This window comes from Physeter macrocephalus, chromosome 13, assembly GCF_002837175.3.
Source record: "Physeter macrocephalus isolate SW-GA chromosome 13, ASM283717v5, whole genome shotgun sequence".
Lineage (NCBI taxonomy): Eukaryota > Metazoa > Chordata > Mammalia > Artiodactyla > Physeteridae > Physeter > Physeter macrocephalus.
The window spans coordinates 78,249,155-78,268,529 of record NC_041226.1 but is presented as its reverse complement, the minus strand read 5'-3'; the positions used below and the strand labels follow the sequence as shown (position 1 = coordinate 78,268,529).

At 42.7% G+C, this 19,375-nt stretch overlaps 1 protein-coding gene across 1 annotated transcript in view; it reads right to left on the bottom strand.

The window, feature by feature from the left end:
• The window catches only part of MYO16 (myosin XVI), a 432,588-nt gene that overhangs the window by 202,274 nt on the left and 210,939 nt on the right, over positions 1 to 19,375 (bottom strand). The window contains exon 17 of the mRNA XM_024123222.3: positions 1,697 to 1,808. Coding sequence (XP_023978990.2) covers positions 1,697 to 1,808 — 112 coding nt within the window. The remainder of the gene's footprint in view (positions 1 to 1,696; positions 1,809 to 19,375) is intronic.

Genomic DNA, 19,375 nt, shown 5'->3' with positions numbered 1-19,375 from the left:
CCTGAACACGGATTACAGTGTGGTGATACCACGACAGAGGTAGGTAGAGATAAGCTGCTCTGTGAGCAGGGCCAGGGGCTGCTTTTCTGTGTCCGTGATGGAAGACAGGGTGGAGGCATCTTTATGGTCAGATTTCCCAGGACCACAGTCATAAGCTTTGATTCAAGGGTCTTGCCAGCCCAGAAATACCTTCCTCCCAATCTTATGGGACATGATCTTTTCCTCCTGTGTGGACTAAGTTGTCATCGTCCCAGCCACCCCAAAGGATCAGGATGAAGTGATTACCTTCACATCGTTTGCTTAACTGCACATATTTCTTTCACCAAAAAACTTAAATTCCCTACTCGTTGCCTTAGGTGGAAGGTACATTTTGCTTGACCTGCCTCTGAGGATCAATCATGGATTTTTAAAGCCCGGTTTCCAAGCAACTGATATTTTGGTGGAATGGTTCCTTACCCACGTCTATATCCCAGTTTCCCATAAGGAAGCAGAGATTTCAGACACTTAGGAAGGGAAAAACAATAAGAAAAGAGTACAAGAGTAGCAAGTACAAAGACAGAAAAGTACAAGCGGGTAGGAGTTAGGGAAAGACAGTAATACAGAGATTGGACGAGCGGAGCAACAAAGAACAAAGTACCATACGGTTGCCCGTTCCTGGAATTCCATCCAGTCTCTGAATGGGTGAGGCTGGGGTGAAGGCCCCGAGCTAATTCATTTAGGGTGAGTCCCCACCTCCTTACCCTTTCCTTTTCGCCACCTTCGCACCCCTTCCACCCACTCCCTGTCCCATGAGCCATGTGGACAAGGGAAAAGACAAAGACCCAAATCAATCAACTTACTGATTTAAGGAAAAAAAAAAAAAACATATTTAAATCTGTGACTAAAACTGGGCTCCTGAACTCCGGGCATACCAAAGTTACCCCTAACGCGATCTTACATTGATCGCTAACCGAGGAATTGGCTGTAATTCAAATTGATGCCACATTGAATGAGGGGACACAGAGAGGATGTGTAAAGGAAAGAGATTGGTGGGAATTTGAGAGGTCTCAGGCTTAGGTCATTTCCTATCTCTTATTCTCTAGACCTGCGCCATTCAATTCAGGAACCACGAACCACACAAGACTGTTTCACTTTAAAGTAATCAGAACTAAGAAAAATTAAAACTCCATTTCCCCGGTCCCACGTGGCCAGTGGCTGCCATATTGTACGGTGCAGACCTAGGGCATTTCCAGAATCATAGACATTTCCACCGCACAGCAGTGGGTTTAAACCCTTTAAATAGTACTTTTCAGCTCTGTAATGCTGGAAGGTATTTGGTAATTCTTTAAGAATGAAAAAACTAAATCATGTTGTTGAAGAAGATAGTTTAATAAGGTGATTAGATTACTTGTCAAAGTGATTCTTGGCAGTAAACAGTTCCCTCGATCTGCCAGTCTTCTCCTGAGTCAAAGCAAAGTTCTTTGATGTGTTTTGTTCACACGGTTCCAATGGGCAAAGGTCGCCACCACCTCCTTGAAGACGGCAGCCCATCCTCTGCCTGTCTCCAGGGCACCTGTGCCCTGAGCGTACTCCTGTTTATGTCTAGCCCTCCCTAGCCTGCAAACTCCAGGAGCACAGAAGTGTTTTGAATGAATGACTTTTATTAATTAGGAGAGGGTTGATTTTCTCGGTGGAATATTTATGGCATATGACTCACCAAGTTACTGAAGCCAATTACATTCAGGGCTTGTTTCCAAACAGCGAATTTCTCCCTGTTCAGAGAATGCTCTGCTGTTGATACTTCTTCTCGAAGGGTCTTGCTCAAATACCTGTGAGGAGGAAAAGCACATAGCTTTATGGCTGGGTGCGTGGTCAAACCCCAGTGGTTAAAAGTCACTTCAGCCATATTTGGTCTCCAGGATAATGGAAATCACCTGGACATTGTGTCCCCATGTGTTTATAAGGCTTTGGTCCATAATAGCACATGATGTTTCCGGAAGGAAGAAAAGTTCTTGCTGTACCAGAACATATTCACACTGTTTTACTTAGTTCTCACTTGAGCTGCACCCTTTCCCGGAGAAGGTCACAAGTGTTTTGTGTATTTCATATAGAAATTTGGCAGGTTCTGTTGTATGCTTTGTAATTAATATTTGTAGTAAGGATTTCAAATTTAGAGCAATTTATTATTTCTTTTTGTCAATATCTTTTAATTACGAAGTGGTTGATTAATGCATTGATTTATTCCTTTCATTCAATAAACGCAAAGGAATCACCTACCAAATACACAATACTAGCAGCTGAGGAGAGAAGGATCAAGAACTCATCCGTGGAGGCTCAAGAGCAGAGACAGTGTATCCATGGGCAGAGACAAGAGAAGACACAGCTGTGACGCAGTATGGAAGCAGAATAACAGAGATGAACTTGGCCTGATTTTGAGAGTGTAGGAAGGGGACAAGGAGGAAAGCTAGGGGCGGGGAAGCGGCTTCGGTTCCAAGAGTTGACACCTGAGTAAGGTTTTCCCAAGCAAATCCAAGACTCAAGGGTGTCCCTGGAATAATTAGCAACACCTACAAAGGCACAGAGGCTGGAGCACGCGTGATGTATGTGGGGAACTCGCGTAGGTCAGCCAAATCCGAGCCTCTAGTGAGAGGGGCTGTGGGTGATGAGGTCGGACAAGTAGCCAGAGTTGTGTGTATTTTGCAGAAGAGTTTCCATGTCTTGGAAGGAATGGGCTGTCCCGAAGTTCTTGAAACAAAGAACAGGTATGAGCAGATTGGAGTCTCAGAAAGAATATTCTCGTAGCCCAGTGAGATTCCCTGGAAAGAGATGAGGCAACTAAAGAAGCCAGTGGACCCAGTGAGAGACCAGCAGGGAAGAGAGGCAGAGGAGATGGAGAGGCAGACGGCTGGGAGGAGGGGCCTGGCTGGTCAAAGGGGAGGAGAAAAGAGAGGCGTCAATAACGCTTGGCAAGACTCCATCTGGGGAAGCGGGGTGTATGGGGGCCTCACTCACCCAGAGAGGCGTCCCAAGAGGAGTGTGCTTTTGAGAAAGGTTGCATTTTATCACAGTCGTGTTCACTTTGAACAACTTGCTCAAGTTCAAGGGGTGTTCCAAGAAATAATTGGCTATAAGGATCTGAAATTCAGAAAAGACTAGAAAATAAGGTCTGGAAGTCACCAACATGCAGATGGCTAAACCGTGGAAGGGGATGAGCCTCCTAGAAAGGAGACGCTAACGTTTTAGGGATGAAGAAAGAATTAACAGCAAGGAGACCACAGGAGTGAGGGACAGGATGGTGTGGGCTAGAAGCACACTCTGTCGGTGTGGATGTGGGGTCTGGGAGGACGTCTTTGTCCTTGATCTTGGCTGGGAGGGGTCTAAATGAAACAGCCCAGTGGAATAGGTGGGGAGTGCGAGAGACTTCAGGAGCTTATAAGCTGAGGCAGAAGCACATAAAGACTGGAAAAAACTTTAAAAGAAAGGGAGAAGGAAGTTGCAGAGGAAGGAAGAGGGTTTGGACTCGGAGCACAGTGAAGGGACACTGCCTTCTCCACATTTGGGTCAGGTGATTAATATGGCCCAATGGCCAGAAGCATCTCAGGGAGTGGAGGAACCACTGCTTGTGGCTTCGGTTTTTTTAGGAGAGAAAGTAGTTGAGGTTTAGATGACGAGGCAAAGTGGCCTTGAGGAAGGTCATGAGAATCTAGGACACTGGCTGTGGAGAAGGGACATCACTGCCAAGCAGGGGGACACAGGAGGTTTAGCTGATGCAGCCGAGGACCAGGGGGAGCTGAGGACCAGCTCCTGGGGGCTCTTTCCCCAGAGGATGAGTGAGCTGGGGTTTGGGGCCATGGAACAAAAGGTCAAGGTCAAGGGCAACCACATTAGCAAGGGGTTGGGTTATGATGGTCGGAGCCATCTTGCCTAAAATTCACAAAATTCTAGCGACTAAAACGTTTTAATGATAAGCAGTTCTAATGACTCAATTTTTTCTTGTTCTCACAGCAGTTTTCCATCCATCTTCCTGGTGCCATCTTTTCTTTCCCACTGTTGATCACAACATAGGTTAGAATTCCATTCAGAGTGGCCACCTGACATCTTGCAAAGAATAATTAGCTCCTGGTAACATTACAAAGTCAAATATGCAAAACACCATGGTTCCCTTTCACATTCTTAAAAGTTAATCAATTAACAAGCTCCACCTATAGGGAACTCAAATATTTCTTTAAACCTCAGCATATGGTGGGAATTTACAGCAGCTCTGACCTGCTCCGTGAAGCAGTGTGAATGTAACATCGGGGCAGAAGGCGCCATGGGAAGTTAATCTGCGCAATTCAGACAGGGCTATTAAGTCTGTAATGGCTCAGGAGAAACGCAATCAAAATAGGGGATTTTAGAGGGCAGGTGGCCTGATGGCAGGAATGATGCTTTAAGAGTCAATGTATTTTCCTCTGCAATCAGAAAACTTGTTGGTATGAGAATTGTTCCAAAAAAATAGACCTCAATGTCTTCTATGAAAATTTTACATTTCTCCCACTATTCAATAATGTGTAGGTTGATTTCACTAGAAATATAGGTCTTACTTATCAGCAAAACTGTATCTTAAAGTGGGAAAATTAGTACCAGAAAAAACTAAAAGTTTACTTTCTGGAGAGGAAAAGTGCTTGTTTTCCCTTTGAAATAAATCACCTAATAGTGAAACCACACACAGGACAAAGTAATCCTAGAAAAATATGCCTAGTAAAATATTACAACCAAGAACCTGAGACAGAGTTGAGTTCTATTTGACCCTTTCTGATGACATTTTAAACCTGTATCTTAGTATCTATAAAATGGAGTAAAAACGGATTAAAAGTGAAGTAAAAAAACTCTCCATTTCTAGTTCATGAAGATTTTATGATAATTAAATAAGGTACTGTGTGTGATGTGCTTTCTATATTCAGGTTGCAGTGTGCGTGCAGAATTAGAGTACTTCCTGGAAAAAATATATCTTGCATATGTGGGGAGCTTTAGTCAACGTGCTCTGTCATTAACGAATCTCTCAATCAGATAAATAACTAAGCCAAATGAAATAAGGAACATTTTGAGAAATTATAACACATGCTATTAACAATGTAGAATTGTTTCAACTATAAAATATGCTTGTCTGTTCTGAGGTAAAAGGAGTAAATAGATAGAAGAAAAAGATCATCGTTCTCACTTTTTGATTATTTTTTCCCATTGTGAATCACTCGAAGGTTTACAATCACATGTTCATTTCCACGTTTTTAACCCTTGAAAATTGGTAAGAATGACTGTGGGCCATGGTTTATAGACATCCCTGTAGACTAGCCATGCTCCACTGATGTTTTCCCCCTAACCTCAACAAAGTGGTCGAAACCCACCGAGGTGGATCTGTACAAGTGTTTCATCTGACAGTTTCCAACTATGTCACCTATTAATTAATGGTTCCACAATTCCCAGTATTCAAATCTTAGAACTCAATATTCAATGTCTTTTATATTATCTTTTATGTCTCAAAATCATATACTTATAGCTCAAACAATCTGTTTTTTTCTTTATCATCTCCTTTTAACTCATGCATAACTCGGAACAGTAACGTTTGGCCACGTATAGGTAATCTCTCAATGTCCAGAGCCAGAAACATCAGAGACTTAGCATTGGTGGAAACAAGAATCATTGCTGTTTTGTTTTCAAAAGATTGACACATCAAGCGAATGCTCCAGATGTTGTTTCCACCATGGAGTAGAAGACTGTAACAAACAGTCTGCAGCATGTTAAAAATCATAGATGGATTAATGCTGTTTGACTAATTCTACTAAAAGGGAAAGGTGGTGAGAACTGAGAATGTGTCAAATACTCCACTGGATATTTTAGAAGCACGTCCCAGTTAATCTTCACATGGATCCTGAAAAGCAGAGCTATCGTTATGCCCATTTAAGCTATAAGGGAACTGAAGCTTGTTTAAGATTTCCAAGCTGGGAATTGGCCAAGGTACACACACTCCATCCTGACCCCTCTGGGCCTCTCAGCTCAGTCACAAGTCTCCTGCAGAGGGATGGGAGGAGGAAGAAAATTGCATAGCATCACAAGGCATCTTCCTCAAGTTAAAATTTTGCTTAAAAATGCAGGGGGAAGGTAAATAAAAAGTGGAATTATTATTACACATGGATGTGTTTTAAATAGAGTGCAGTCTCATGAGGTTTTAAGATCTCATAGGCTATTTTATGATTAAGTTATTCTTTTCTGACTCAATTCTATACTTGCACTACAGGCATGAAACAGAGTAGCTTGTACCGAGCAGGACCCTGTGGGGCCTTCCTGGGACAGCCTCCCTTCCACCACCCTGCCACGTCCTCCACCTGCCTCTTGTTCGTGGAAAACTTTAGCTTCCTAGGTCTTCCCTGAGTTCCAAAGAAAAAACGTAATCAGAGAAGTGAGAAAATGCAGAAGCAAAGGAAAACAGTCAAGTAAGAAAAAATAATAATAGTTTAACCATTAAACGAAGTCAAGGACCTTTAGCTTCTCCTCGAGGGCTACAGACGCTATTCTGAGCCATGTTCTTTGAGCTGCTTTGCAGATACGGAAACCCCCCACAAATGGAGAAAAGTAACTAGATGCCGCCCACAAACACACAGACCCCAGACTGGCTGGAACCAGAGGGTTCATGATGTTGACGCCCAGTCACCTCAGCACCAACCAATCAGAAGAGTCTCCATGAGCTGATCACCCTGCATCCCTCTCTCTCACCTTGTCTTCAAACACTTTCCCTGAAAGCCAACGGGGAGTTTGGGTCTTTTGAGCATGAGCTGCCTGGACTCCTTGCTTTGTGCCTGCAATAGACGCTGCCTTTTCCTTCACCACGACATCGTGGTGTAGACTGGCTTTACCGTGTGTAGGCAAGCGGACGCAACTTTGGTTCAGTAACAAACTCATAACTCAGCAAAACTTCTGAGAAATGCTTCTGAGCACGTGCTGCCTCTCTGGGCAGGGTCTCTGTCACCATGGGGAGGCCTCCAGGAGAAATGGGTGCATGGTTGAAGCATCTTTGACATTACAATGGAATTTAGCGATGGTTGGTTCAGTCACACTCCTGCGACTTGAGGAACTTACTTAGTAGCTCTAGAAAAGCTTTTTTTGTTTGTTTGCTTTTGATAGGTTCCTTGGGTCTCCCCCCAACTTTTTTTTTTTTTTTTTTTTTTTACAAAACCTGAAGGTGATTCGCTCCGCGGCACGCGGGATCTTCCCGGACCGGGGCACGAACCCGTGTTCCCTGCATCGGCAGGCGGACTCTCAACCGCTGCACCACCAGGGAAGCCCTATAAATCTCATTTTTAAAGATCACTATGAGAAAAGCACACCTGCACCAAACATACAAATAACTTTGTTTTCACTTACATAAAAAAGTAGCAAACCAGACAAATATATATTACAATTGAACAGTGCAAAATTCTACTTGGGCTTTGAACAAGAAAAGGTTTTCGGGCTTCCCTGGTGGCGCAGTGGTTGCGAGTCCGCCTGCCGATGCAGGGGACACGGGTTCGTGCCCCGGTCCGGGAAGATCCCGCGTGCCGCGGAGCGGCTGGGCCCGTGAGCCGTGGCCGCTGGGCCTGCGCGTCCGGAGCCTGTGCTCCGCAACGGGAGAGGCCACAACAGTGAGAGGCCCACGTACCACAAAAAAAAAAAAAAAAAAAAGAAAAAGAAAAGGTTTTCACTACAGTTAAATTTATTTAAAATGAGTCAGTAAGAACAACTGTTGACTTGTGCTATTTCTAGTCAACTGTTCCATTGTTCCAACTTGTTGACTGTCATGACAACAAACAGCATTCCAGGAATACATCTTCTAAGATGGGTCAAATTTACAGTCAAAATCATGCACGTGTCTGTGGTATATATGCCTGTGAGTGTGTGACTGAAGGGGTGTGTGTGTGTGTGTGTGCGCGCGTGCGCGCGCACGGGCACGTGTGTGCTGACACTCACGCTCTGTGGCAAAGGAAAACAGATCCTGGAATAAAGTTCTTCTGTGTAGAGGGGCAAATTAAAAATGCTAACTCCCCTGCATAAGGCACCCTTCGGACAAGAGGACTGGGAATTATTCAAGGTGGCAGTGATTGATCTGAATATCACATACAAACAATGATTACCTTTTGCAAAAAACCAAAATTTCAAGGGCCTGGGTCCCCCTCCAGGCACCCATACCCTCCTCTCTCACAGCCGAGCCGGACATATTAAAACTGCAAATTTGCAACTGGTGGATGAATAAGTCTGGAGATGTAATGCACAGCACAGTGACTGCAGTCAACAATAGCGTACTATAAACATCAAAGTTCTAAGACACTAGATCTGAACAGTTGTTCCCACAAAGAAAAGGAGTGATAATTATGAGAGGTGATGGAGGTGCTAGCGCTAGAGTGACATCACGTTTCGATATATGGAAGTATCAAACCAACACACCGTACACCTTAAACCTACACAATGTTACATGTCAACTGTATCTCAAACATTAACTGATTACTTGAAGAATAAATGAACAAACAAAAACAGCCGCCCTGCCTGTGCTCACCAGCCACCCTTGTTAGGCCGACAGGAACTGACTCTGGCGGGGCTGCGTGTGTGCCTAGGACACACGGGGAATGAAGGCTCAAATAGAAATTAAAAAAAAAAAAAAAAAAGAAAAGAAAAGAAAAGGAAAGAAAAAAAGAAAGAAAAAAGCTCACTACCTCAAACCATGTGCCGGGCCCATTCACGGGGTCTGGGCTCACAGACCACAAACACTATTTTTTGCTGGCGTTTGATCTGCCGCATAAACACAAAAGAACAATGTCTTCTCGACCATGGGCAAAGCTGCCTTCTACTCGGGGAAGTTTAATATGTAAACAGAAACCAGATAAGGCAAAACCCAAGTGGTTGGCATCAACAAAGGCAGCCCTGTTTACTAGTTTATGAAGGAAGATGGTAACCTGCTGCTTCCTGCACCCCGACCCCACCTTTCTCCTCAAAGGAAATTCTTTTCTGTATTGTTTTTAAACTATCTGGAAAGTATTAACTAATTTCAAATCCCCCCTCCATGGAATATGAATAAGATTTCTTATTAACCACAGGTTCAGATCCATAAATCTCCCCCAATGAAAATGTTAATATATTAGCCGCAAACTGTTTTGTTTGGAGAGAGGAAAGCCTGCCAGTGGTCTTCAGGAAAAGAACAGAATCCATTTAATAAATTACGCATTCAGAACGACTTCGGGTCTTGTGACATTCCCAGAATAGTTTGTCCATATTTTTCTAATCAGTCGGAATATTTCTTCAAAACATCTGGCGGAACAAATTCTAAACTCTTACCATCTTTCCTGGTAAGAGTGCCTTCTGTGCTTCTGCTGAACTCACTTAGTTCTTGAAAACAGAGGTGGAGACATCAGAACCGAGCGGCTGCCTCCTGCCCAAAGGGCCCAGGACACGTGCTAGGGGGCCAACCCCAGGCTGCACCCTGTCCTCAGCCTTGAGTCCGGCAGGGGCCCTTCCTGCCAAAGGAAGGGGCGTCTTTTCCTTCTTGCAGAGACGCAGAGAACCAGCAGTGATTCCATGAGCGAATCAGTGAAACGCGGAGAAAGAGAAGTTTTTGCTCAGAGCAGGTGGCTGGGCCTGGCCTTCATGGACCTGTTTAACTGGCCAAGGCCTGGGGGCTGCATCTGCCGGGTGGAGGAGGGGAGTTCTGTATTCCTCCCCAAGTCCAGCTCACACCAGGCCAGCTCTGGCTCTGTGTGGGAGGAGGGGCAGCAGGTATGTCCACGTAAATAGGCCTCGGTCAAGGCTGAACAGGCGCAGAAATCCTCCTCAGGGGAAATCTCACCAAAGGGCCTTGTGTATAAGATCACATCCATAGCACCGTGATGAGGGATAAACCCAAAGGTAACCCTGTGTCTTAAATACTGAGCGAGGTAGACACCTGCGGCGAAACGTCTGTAACCTGTAAATGTTCCAGAAGATGACATTCCCCCACGTGACCATCTAGGGACAGTTACTACGGATGCATGGTTTCCGGCTTCTCCTGGGACCCGCCGCGGGCTCGCATGGGTGTTCGTGCAGCGCTAACTATGTGAAAACTCCACGCTGCGTGTAACCCACCAACAAATCAAGTAAGCTTTTCCAAGTTGGCAGGTCTAAAGGCAATTTTAATTTCCTCTCTAGGGAATTACTTCTACTACCCACCCTATTTTGCCCTCCTTCCTTCTAGTCTCATCGATCAGGATTAACCGCCATGTCCAAATCCTTCTTCTTCCCTTGCTGGGTGGAAATCTGCCTACCAGGGTTGACGTTTCATTCACGGTGAATCTGAGAGACGCACCTTCCTCCGGGATCCCCACAGCCTCCAGCATCTAGAGATCAGCTCAGCTCACCTCCCCCGCCTCCCAGGGTTGGTGGGAGGCGGCTGCAGGGTCTCCATTCCCACCCATTCTCAATCACCCAAGCACTGCAGGAGCCTCTGTCTCCAATCTTACGTCCAATCCACTTTCCTCCATGCAGTCAAGGTGGAAATTTAGTGAACTCTCTTCCCAAATCAAAATGCGTAAGTGGCTTCCAGTTGCCTTTGCAATACTGACTCCCTGGCAAGGCTTGCTGGGCGCCACGTCCTGGAATCCATGCCCTTCTCCAGCTGCCGGCCTTGACAAAGTCACCCTCGTTCCCTCTGAGCTCTCGCCGCACGGCACTTCCTTCCCGCCTCCGTACAGACCCCACTCTCATCCACCTCTGTGCCCTCACTCACCCTGTGCTCTTCACTCGGAACATAATCCACACACGTCCGAAACCCAGGATGAGTCCTGTTTTTCTTCACATGCCACTGGCTCTGGGGAGTCTTGGAGGCTGGATGTCCTTCCTATGAGCTCAGCAAAACTCTACACTTCCTTCACAACAGTGCTTCATCAGACCCTATTAAAATTGCCCGGATCGGTATTCCCACTAAAAAGGCAAGGCCGGTCTTCACATCCCACACGTAGGGAGCGTGCCAAGTAGTTGTCCCTCTGGATTGGAGAGAATGAGTGTACACGTGAGCTCTCCATCAGAGCGATCTTCCCAGAGTTTACTTACTGCCATCATGTCAACTCTCTACTTATACATATTTCACCTGCACAATAAATCCTCCTACTTGTTTTCCACAACTCCCCATAACGCAGCTTTACCCCATCAGACTATTCTTATTCTGCTGCACTTTCTGTGCTGCACCTTCCTCTCCCACTGCAGCTGGCCACCATATACCTTGACATTGACCCACCGCCTGTGCTTTGGCACCACCCCACCAGGATTCTCCTCCTGCCAGACCCCTGTGCCAAGGCCAGACCAGGCCACACACCTGAAACAAAACCCTCTCTGTTTTAGCCATACTCCCTGCCTTGTTTATGTATCAACCTGGCTGGGCCACAGGGTTGCCCACATATTTTATTATTATTAATCATTATTATTCTGGGTGTGTCTGGAAAGGAGTTTCTGGATGAAATTAACACTTGACTTGTTGAACTGAGTGAAGCAGATTGCTCTCTCTAATTTGATAGGCCTCATCCGGCCAGAGCAAAAAGGCTGACCCTTCCACAAGTAAGAGGGGACTCCTCGCCTGACTGTCTTAAGCCAGGACATTGTCTTTTCCAGTTTACAGACTTGAACTGAAACGTCAGCTCTTCCTGGGTCTTGAGCCTGACTGCTTTTGGATTGGAACTTATACTATCAGCTCTGCTGGGGCTCTAGCTCACCCACTGCAGCTTTTGGGACTTCTCAGCCTCCGTAATTGTGTGAAATCAATTATATACACACACACGTATATCTATGTATGTCTATATAAACACACACACACACACATATATACACACACACACACATATATATACACATAGAGATTTGTTCTTCCCCACTTATTCACACATTCACACACTTAAATATTTAATAGTTCTCATTTAACATATACAACTTAAATGTCAATAATTTGACTCTTTTTCGATAGAGATCATGTCAACCATGTTCCTGATATAGATTCTTTCTTCTTTTAAAAAAATAAATGTATTTATTTATGTTTGGCTGCGTTGGGTCTTCGTTGCTGTGCGCGGGCTTTCTCTAGTTGCGGCGAGCGGGGGCTACTCTTCGTTGCGGTGCGCGGGCTTCTCATTGCGGTGGCTTCTCTTCTTGTGGAGCACGGGCTCTAGGCTCACAGGCTTCAGTAGTTGTGGCCCACGGGCTCAGCAGTTGTGGCTCGTGGGCTCTAGAGCGCAAGCTCAGTAGTTGAGGCGCAAGGGCTTGGTTGCTCGTGGCACGTGGGATCTTCCCGGACCAGGGCTTGAACCCGTGTCTCCTGCATTGGCAGGCGGATTCTTAACCACTGCACCGCCAGGTAAGTCCCCTGATATACATTTTTATAAAACCTAAATCAGTACTGAATGTGTGGTCATTTTCATATAAACCTGAACGTTTCCATACGTATCTCCACATTTTCAGATACCCCTGGCTGGTTCTGCTTATACCTGGTAGGTTCCCAGTATGCCTGGGAGGGGCCATAGGTAGTTGGTTGATAAGTCAGTAGTGAACACAAACTTTCCTCTTTTTCTTTGACCAAAGGTTGGCAAAAGTAAGAGAAAAGTCGATGCTATGAAATTCAATCATTCTTTTGCGAAAATAAAACCACAACAAACGAAACCCCAGAAATACTACAATGAGGAATTTCTTTGGGAAATGTTCTAGCAAAAAAAAAGCTCAGTATAAGAAACAAACATGCGAATATGTGACCAGAGGTGATAAACCTGACTTAAATTCTTTAAGGAGTGGCAGGAGGGACGTATGAGAAAAAGGAGGGGAAGGGAGGAGTGAGGAAATAGTAAAACATTTCTAAAGAGAAAAATAAATTGTTCACTTAATTAGTTTGATGGTCTTTCTGGATAATGTAATTAGACAAATAGCTAACTTAACCTTTCTGGAAAAAATTGCATGTCCACAAGCATGCAGGGAGACACAAATCCCACGTACAAAAGCTCACAGCCCTGGCATCATGATAGCATCCAAAGATTATGCTAGAATGTCTCTGTCATATTTGTAAGAAACACCAGCATCTCCATTTTAGCAAACTGGGATTTTTTTAAAGAAGTTAAAATGAGTAAAATAAAAATATACTACATCCAGAATTTTAAAAAGATTTTTAAAATAAAATTCAGGAAAATTTCAACCACAATACCTTATTAAAATGCAGGTAATATCTAGTAAAGTAATCCTGTCCAAGGCTAAGTATGCAACTAGATGATTTCAGAAATGGAATATAAGAACTGGTTATTTCAGGAGAGATTCGTAAATTAAATTAAACTAAATATCCCAATTTTTTGGATAAATATCAATTCTCATTGAAAAGCTAAATAAAATTGATTGTTAGCACACACAGAAATACTCCTTTACTCATAATTGACCCTGATGACGTCAAGAAAAAAGGGATGGAAAATGTGGCTTCTACTCCAAGACCTACTATTCTATTGTACCTCTTTTTGCTCCTATTTTTGAATATTTTCTAGAAAAATATGTCTGTTGGACCTGTCCTTGTGATTATAAATGTGCTACATATTTTTGATAAAATTATATATTATATAAAAATATAGTTCACATATAATATTACAACACAGAATTTTAAAAATCAGAGCCAAGATAATCTAAAGGAAAAATGACTGGAATTAAGGCATTAGCACTCCAAGTGAGCTCTTTACTGATTCTCAGTTCCCGTTCTAAACTTCTCTGAACTACTCCAATATTTCCACCTGCATGCTGAATGTGAACTACTTATTAATAAAAACAGAACACTCTTCATGAAATAACTGAGTTCAAATAAGTCCAAATAAGTGATCCCTATGAGCTCACCAGTGTTGCCTTGTGTTTTTAGGTCAAAATCCTTCTACATAGAAAAAGAACATTGACAGAAAAGGCCCAGGCATGTTGCCTAACTGTCATTTTATCTTTACATTTACAGATCCACAGAAAGTCAAAAGTTCTGAAAACATTATTGTTGAAGGTCAGAATGATGTGCTCCACATGTAACAGTCTAATTGTGAGATGATAATATGAGAAATCCAAAAAGTTACACAGGAATGTTAAAAAGCAACCAGTTACATAGAAAGGTATGGAATCGGTAAAAAATGTTCAAAACTAGTTTTTCCAAAGATGGATTCTGGAAATCTTCAAGACCAGTAGTCATGACTCTTTTGGTCTTAATATGTTCATCCTTCTGGTGGGATAATTAACATTCTGTTTTAACTTTTCCCTCCAGTACTGAGGAAATGAAATGATATGGTGACCTAGCAGAAATCAGGTCACTCTTTCACTATTACTACTACTATTACTGTTTTGTCATTCTTTATAGAAAGAAATTTATAGTTTTCTAAAGCAACTCCACTCTTGAAAATGTTACTAAGTAACATTTTAAGGAGAAATATGATGGCGCTCAGATGCATCTTCACTGTCAAATTTATTCTCAATTTTCAAAGGTACAAAACCGTACACTTGCTCAGAAATGAACTTAAATGGACATTTGGTACTGTGGATTATTTAAACATGATAGATATACCTCTGATAGCTTCTTTCTGCCCAATCTGCTGCTTCTAGTAACTTTAGTGTTTGTATTTCAGGTATTAAACACTTCAAAGAGTTAACCCTAAATCTCAAATTTTATGAAAACAAAAGCTTCTAAAATTAAGAAGATTAAAATCAGTAGCTGTTCACTTCTTATTTGTTAGAAGACATACAACTTAAAATTGGGGGGCGGGGCAAGAATTAAATGACACAAATTAACTAATAAAAGTTAAAAACCGCAGTGGTCATTATTTTTAAAAATGAGAGGGCTCGTGGCCGATTTCCCCAATGTGATGAATTTCGGAAAGTTTTATTTGTGAATGAGGTAGGACGGCCTCTCTCTCACTTTCTTTCTTTCTTTCTTTTTTCAGCTCCTCTCCCAGAATGAGGTTTCTGTCCTAAGCACTGTGGTAAGAGAGGAGAAAGAAGTCCAAAGGAGGCACAGCACCAAGAAGAAAACATCTAGTAGTATGTTTTATCTCTTCTGTGCTTTGTTTTTATTCCTCCGGCTTCGAACCTTAATCAGCTGATTTTGCTAACAGCTCTAAATTTCCTTCTCACTTCCCACTGATCTCCCTTTTCGGATAAGAAATCTCTTCCTGCTGAAATTGAAAATCTTCCACTAAATGGAATCAATCACACGTATCGGCCAAAGAGAAATCAAGATCCATTTGGAAAGGTCAGATACAGTAGGACATTTAAAATGTTGGTGATACTACATTAAACAACTGTACTGCATCTATATGATGATCTAGATCAGGAAATTGCTCTAAGGTTTAATGATATGTTACTATTTTGCATTTCAGCAACCACTGTACATATTATGATGTGATCCCAGTAAATAATATTCTTGTAGTTAAAGCAGAAATTTAAAGGCAACCTTTTATCAACCATAATTTAATTTGCCCAGCATCCGACGCTAAAAATACAGTGTTTATGTTTGGACAACGGGTACTCATAAAAATGTTTTTATACTTTTCCTTTTGGGGGGCCAAAATATTCATTTCTTTCATTGGATGAACATTCTTATCATCACAGCAAAGAAGCTGAGTTTCGTTCATGCATCAATTTATTCACTGCCTCTTCAGATGTTTAATTTAATACGAGTCACACTTTCTTACTGGGGCCACAGGCCTGAATAAAGCAGGTTTCCTACACTCTCGTTCCTCACTAATAGAGAAGGTTTCAAACAAAAGTTGATCAAAATTGCTCCGTTAGAGATAACCGTGCTGCTGTAGGTCTAAGCTCCTTTGGCGACTCGGAGAAGATTTATAAAGACAGACTGGAACAAATTATATGCTTGTGAGAGACAGAGCCCATGTTTTTGTTATTATCCACTGCTAAGTTAAGATAGTAAGGCTCTGTAAAGTAAATGAAAATACTGAGCGTGTACACGTGTCGGGGGTTAGGATGACTGGGATGCAAAGATGGAAGAGACCGAGTACACGTCCAGGGACATTACACGGTCAGCAGGGGAGACAGAAGCACACAGATAAAACTGTAGTAATGTAGTGATACGTTATGTCATACAGAACACTGACATATGGAATAGCAATGATTACTTACCAAGTCTGGAAGGCAAACCGATATTTGAAGAGGTGAACATTTTGGCGTTTTGAATCCTGAAACGCTCCTGCATGTTTCAATCCACCATCGGCTTGATCGGAAACACTCGATGAGCATTTCAATTAATAGCGTAGTCAAATGTTAACAATTCTGAAAGTGCACTTACTGCCTCAGCATATTGTCTAAGAGGCTTTATAATCTTGGGGATTCTTCAAACATTAAAAAAAAAAATCCCTTGTCTAAGGGAAGTGAACTTAGAAGTAACGTGGATACTTAGAGGAAATGTGCCTGTAATAGTAATTTTACTATGCAAGACAAAGAAAAATAGTCAAAAATAGAGTTACTCTTTGAAACAATAAGAGAGGATTTCAAAAAACCAATCTCTAATCAAAGAAGAGGTAAAACAAAGCACTATTCATGAAATGCAGACCTGTTGGCCTCGCTGGTATTCTTTGGAAGCTAGGAATTGATTATACTACAAACTCAAAACACGGTCTACTTATGCCAATTAGGCCACAAAATAGATTATTCTATGTATGCATAATTAAACTGACTTCTAGATATTAAGGCAAGTTCAAAGTTAATTACACAAAATTAATTTGATTTGAGACAAGGAGGAAGATGTGTTTGTAGTACCCAAAGCAGTAAAACAGGATATGCTAATTTCGAATTAATTTGAACTTTCATTGCTGCAGTGAGCTTTCCATAGCAATGCCTACAAGAAAGGGCATTTCTCACAATTGAAACAATGTTTGGGGAACATTCTTTAAGAAAATAAAAGGGCAAATGCGTATGCTTGTCCGTTTTCTGGCTACTTCATGCATCTCTGCAGCTCACTCTTTCCAAGGTGACCCTCTCACATGGAGTAGATTCCTTCTCTCCAGATGCTTTCCAAAGAGGGAGGGGGCAGGGGCTCACTGTCTGTCCATCTTCAGGTTCTGCCTCCCGCCATTGACCTCTGAGGACCTCTCCATTCTGGCTGTTTCTTACTTGAATTGGGCTCATTCCTGCCGATTCTACCAGAACCATTCCTGCAACCGGCACCAGCGGCCAGTCCTCCGGGGAAGCTGTGGGTGTGCCGAGCATCTCCAGCCGCGGCTTCTACCGAGGACCCAGGACAGTCCCCATCACAGACAACTGGGAGGGGGCTTGAGTTTAGGAGAACACCCAGCAAGTAATCCTTCTTGTGAACGATAAGTCAAAACGGTCTTCTGTGCAACCTAGATCCAAAGAGTCGAGTTTTATTTCATCCTTAAGGGAGTCACTGTGAAGAACACCTCGATGTGATAGCAGATTTATATCCGATAGACCTCATTCACTTTAATACTTCAGTCACGTGTGTCCTCTGCTGTTTTGAGTGTTCAGGGTCTCTTTTTATTACTAATGCATTTTGCAAAGGTTATCAGCAAGCAGCAAATTCATGGTGAGGGTTTACAGATACAACACGTGGGTGATTTTGCCAAGCTAATGCATTTGATGTAAGAGATGATTGAGAAATAAGATGAGTCGTCACTGCATGATGTTCTGTTCACCGTGAAATACTTAAACAGGTGAGAGAGTGCAGTATCCCAAGGGCAAGCTGTTCTATACCTGGACACCACACACACACACGTCATATTATACATACAATAGCATGGTATCACCACATATCATGCCTTCTGTTGATATTGATGTTTTGAGTACTTTATTTCCTATAAAAGCGTTAGATTAATCTGTCTAAAAGCTAAAGCTCTGGACTAGCTAGCTCTAACAATACTCCCCAAATAAGTACAGAAGTGTTTAGGATTTGTCAAAACATTTAACTATAATCAAATTTAGTAATATCCATTTCCTGGGTGAATGTAAAGATGCTTCCAATCTCTCTCACACACACACACACACACACACACACACACACACACCTCGACATGATCTATTCTATGTATATAGATAGCTCACCTATCTTAAAATAACCTAAAACCACTGTTCACTCTGGATTTATAGTGAAGAAAAAGAGTCTCCCCATTTCTCCAAAACAGAAGTATATCACTAGGGAAGTGCACTTCTGGGACCGTGTGGACCAGAGAAACTGCTCACATGAAAGTAAGAAGCCGTCCCTGGGCTGCCCAGAGGCAACCGTGACCTGAACCTTAGGGTTTACAGGAACTTTGGTTTATTCTATTAACCAAGGGGCTAAGGTCCACACAGGAAGGAGAACATGGTTTTGGCCCTAGAAAGTACATACAGCCAGACAATCAAAAGGCTTATGGAAGGGATACCGTAAGATACCTGCCCCACAGACACAGACAGGCAACTCATTGGGGAAACTCATTGGGGTGGATTCTGGGAGGCAAAAGTTATAACCACAGACAGCCCTTTCTTGGTTTTAGAGGTTTAAACTCAGACTTCATGTGTGTCCTTAGGACATTTTAACTAAAGAATTAGCATAAAAATGGTCCCAGGTGGGTAACACTCCCTGAGCATCTGACCAAAGCGAGAGAGACTCTCTAGAGGGTAACCCTTGAGTCAGGCCACACAGGACTCTCCCAGCCTGGCCACCAAGGGGCAGCAACTCACACCCTGAAGGACAAACACCAGGAGAAATAACGTTCCCTGAGCAGCTGTCATCAGACGTAACAAACAGCAATAGTAGAAGCCTGAGAGCTCCAGATAATACAATGACTGGTTACAGACAATATAACAAATATGTTTAAAACAAATTAAAGAACTCAAAATATAATACGAGAAAAGAACAAGAAACCGTATTTAAGAAAAATCAGATTTGATTTGAAAGAACAAAGTAGAACTCTTAGAAATGGGGGGAAAAGTCACTGAAATTAACATGCAAAGAATGCACTGAACATCAGATTAATAGCTGCTCCAAACAGAGAAGTGAACCATGAGAAAGCACTGCAGAAATTACCCAGAATGAAGCACAGAGAGATACAGAGATAGAAAATATGAAAGAAGTTAGAGGAGGAGAGAGAAAATGCGAAGGAACAGCATGCATCTAACAGGAGTTCCAGAGGGAAAAGGGAACGTTCACAGAGATGATGGCCAAGAATTTTTCATACTTGGTAAAATACATGCCTCTGATGATTTGCAAATCGAAGTCTCAAGTAGAATAAATAAAACAGAATTTACATCTAGAATCACTGCTATAAAATTAGAAATCTATACACACAAGCGCACACACACACTCATAACAATGTTTATTTATACATCCGTTTAACCGCCCACCTATTCTATGCCAATGATGTTGCCTGGA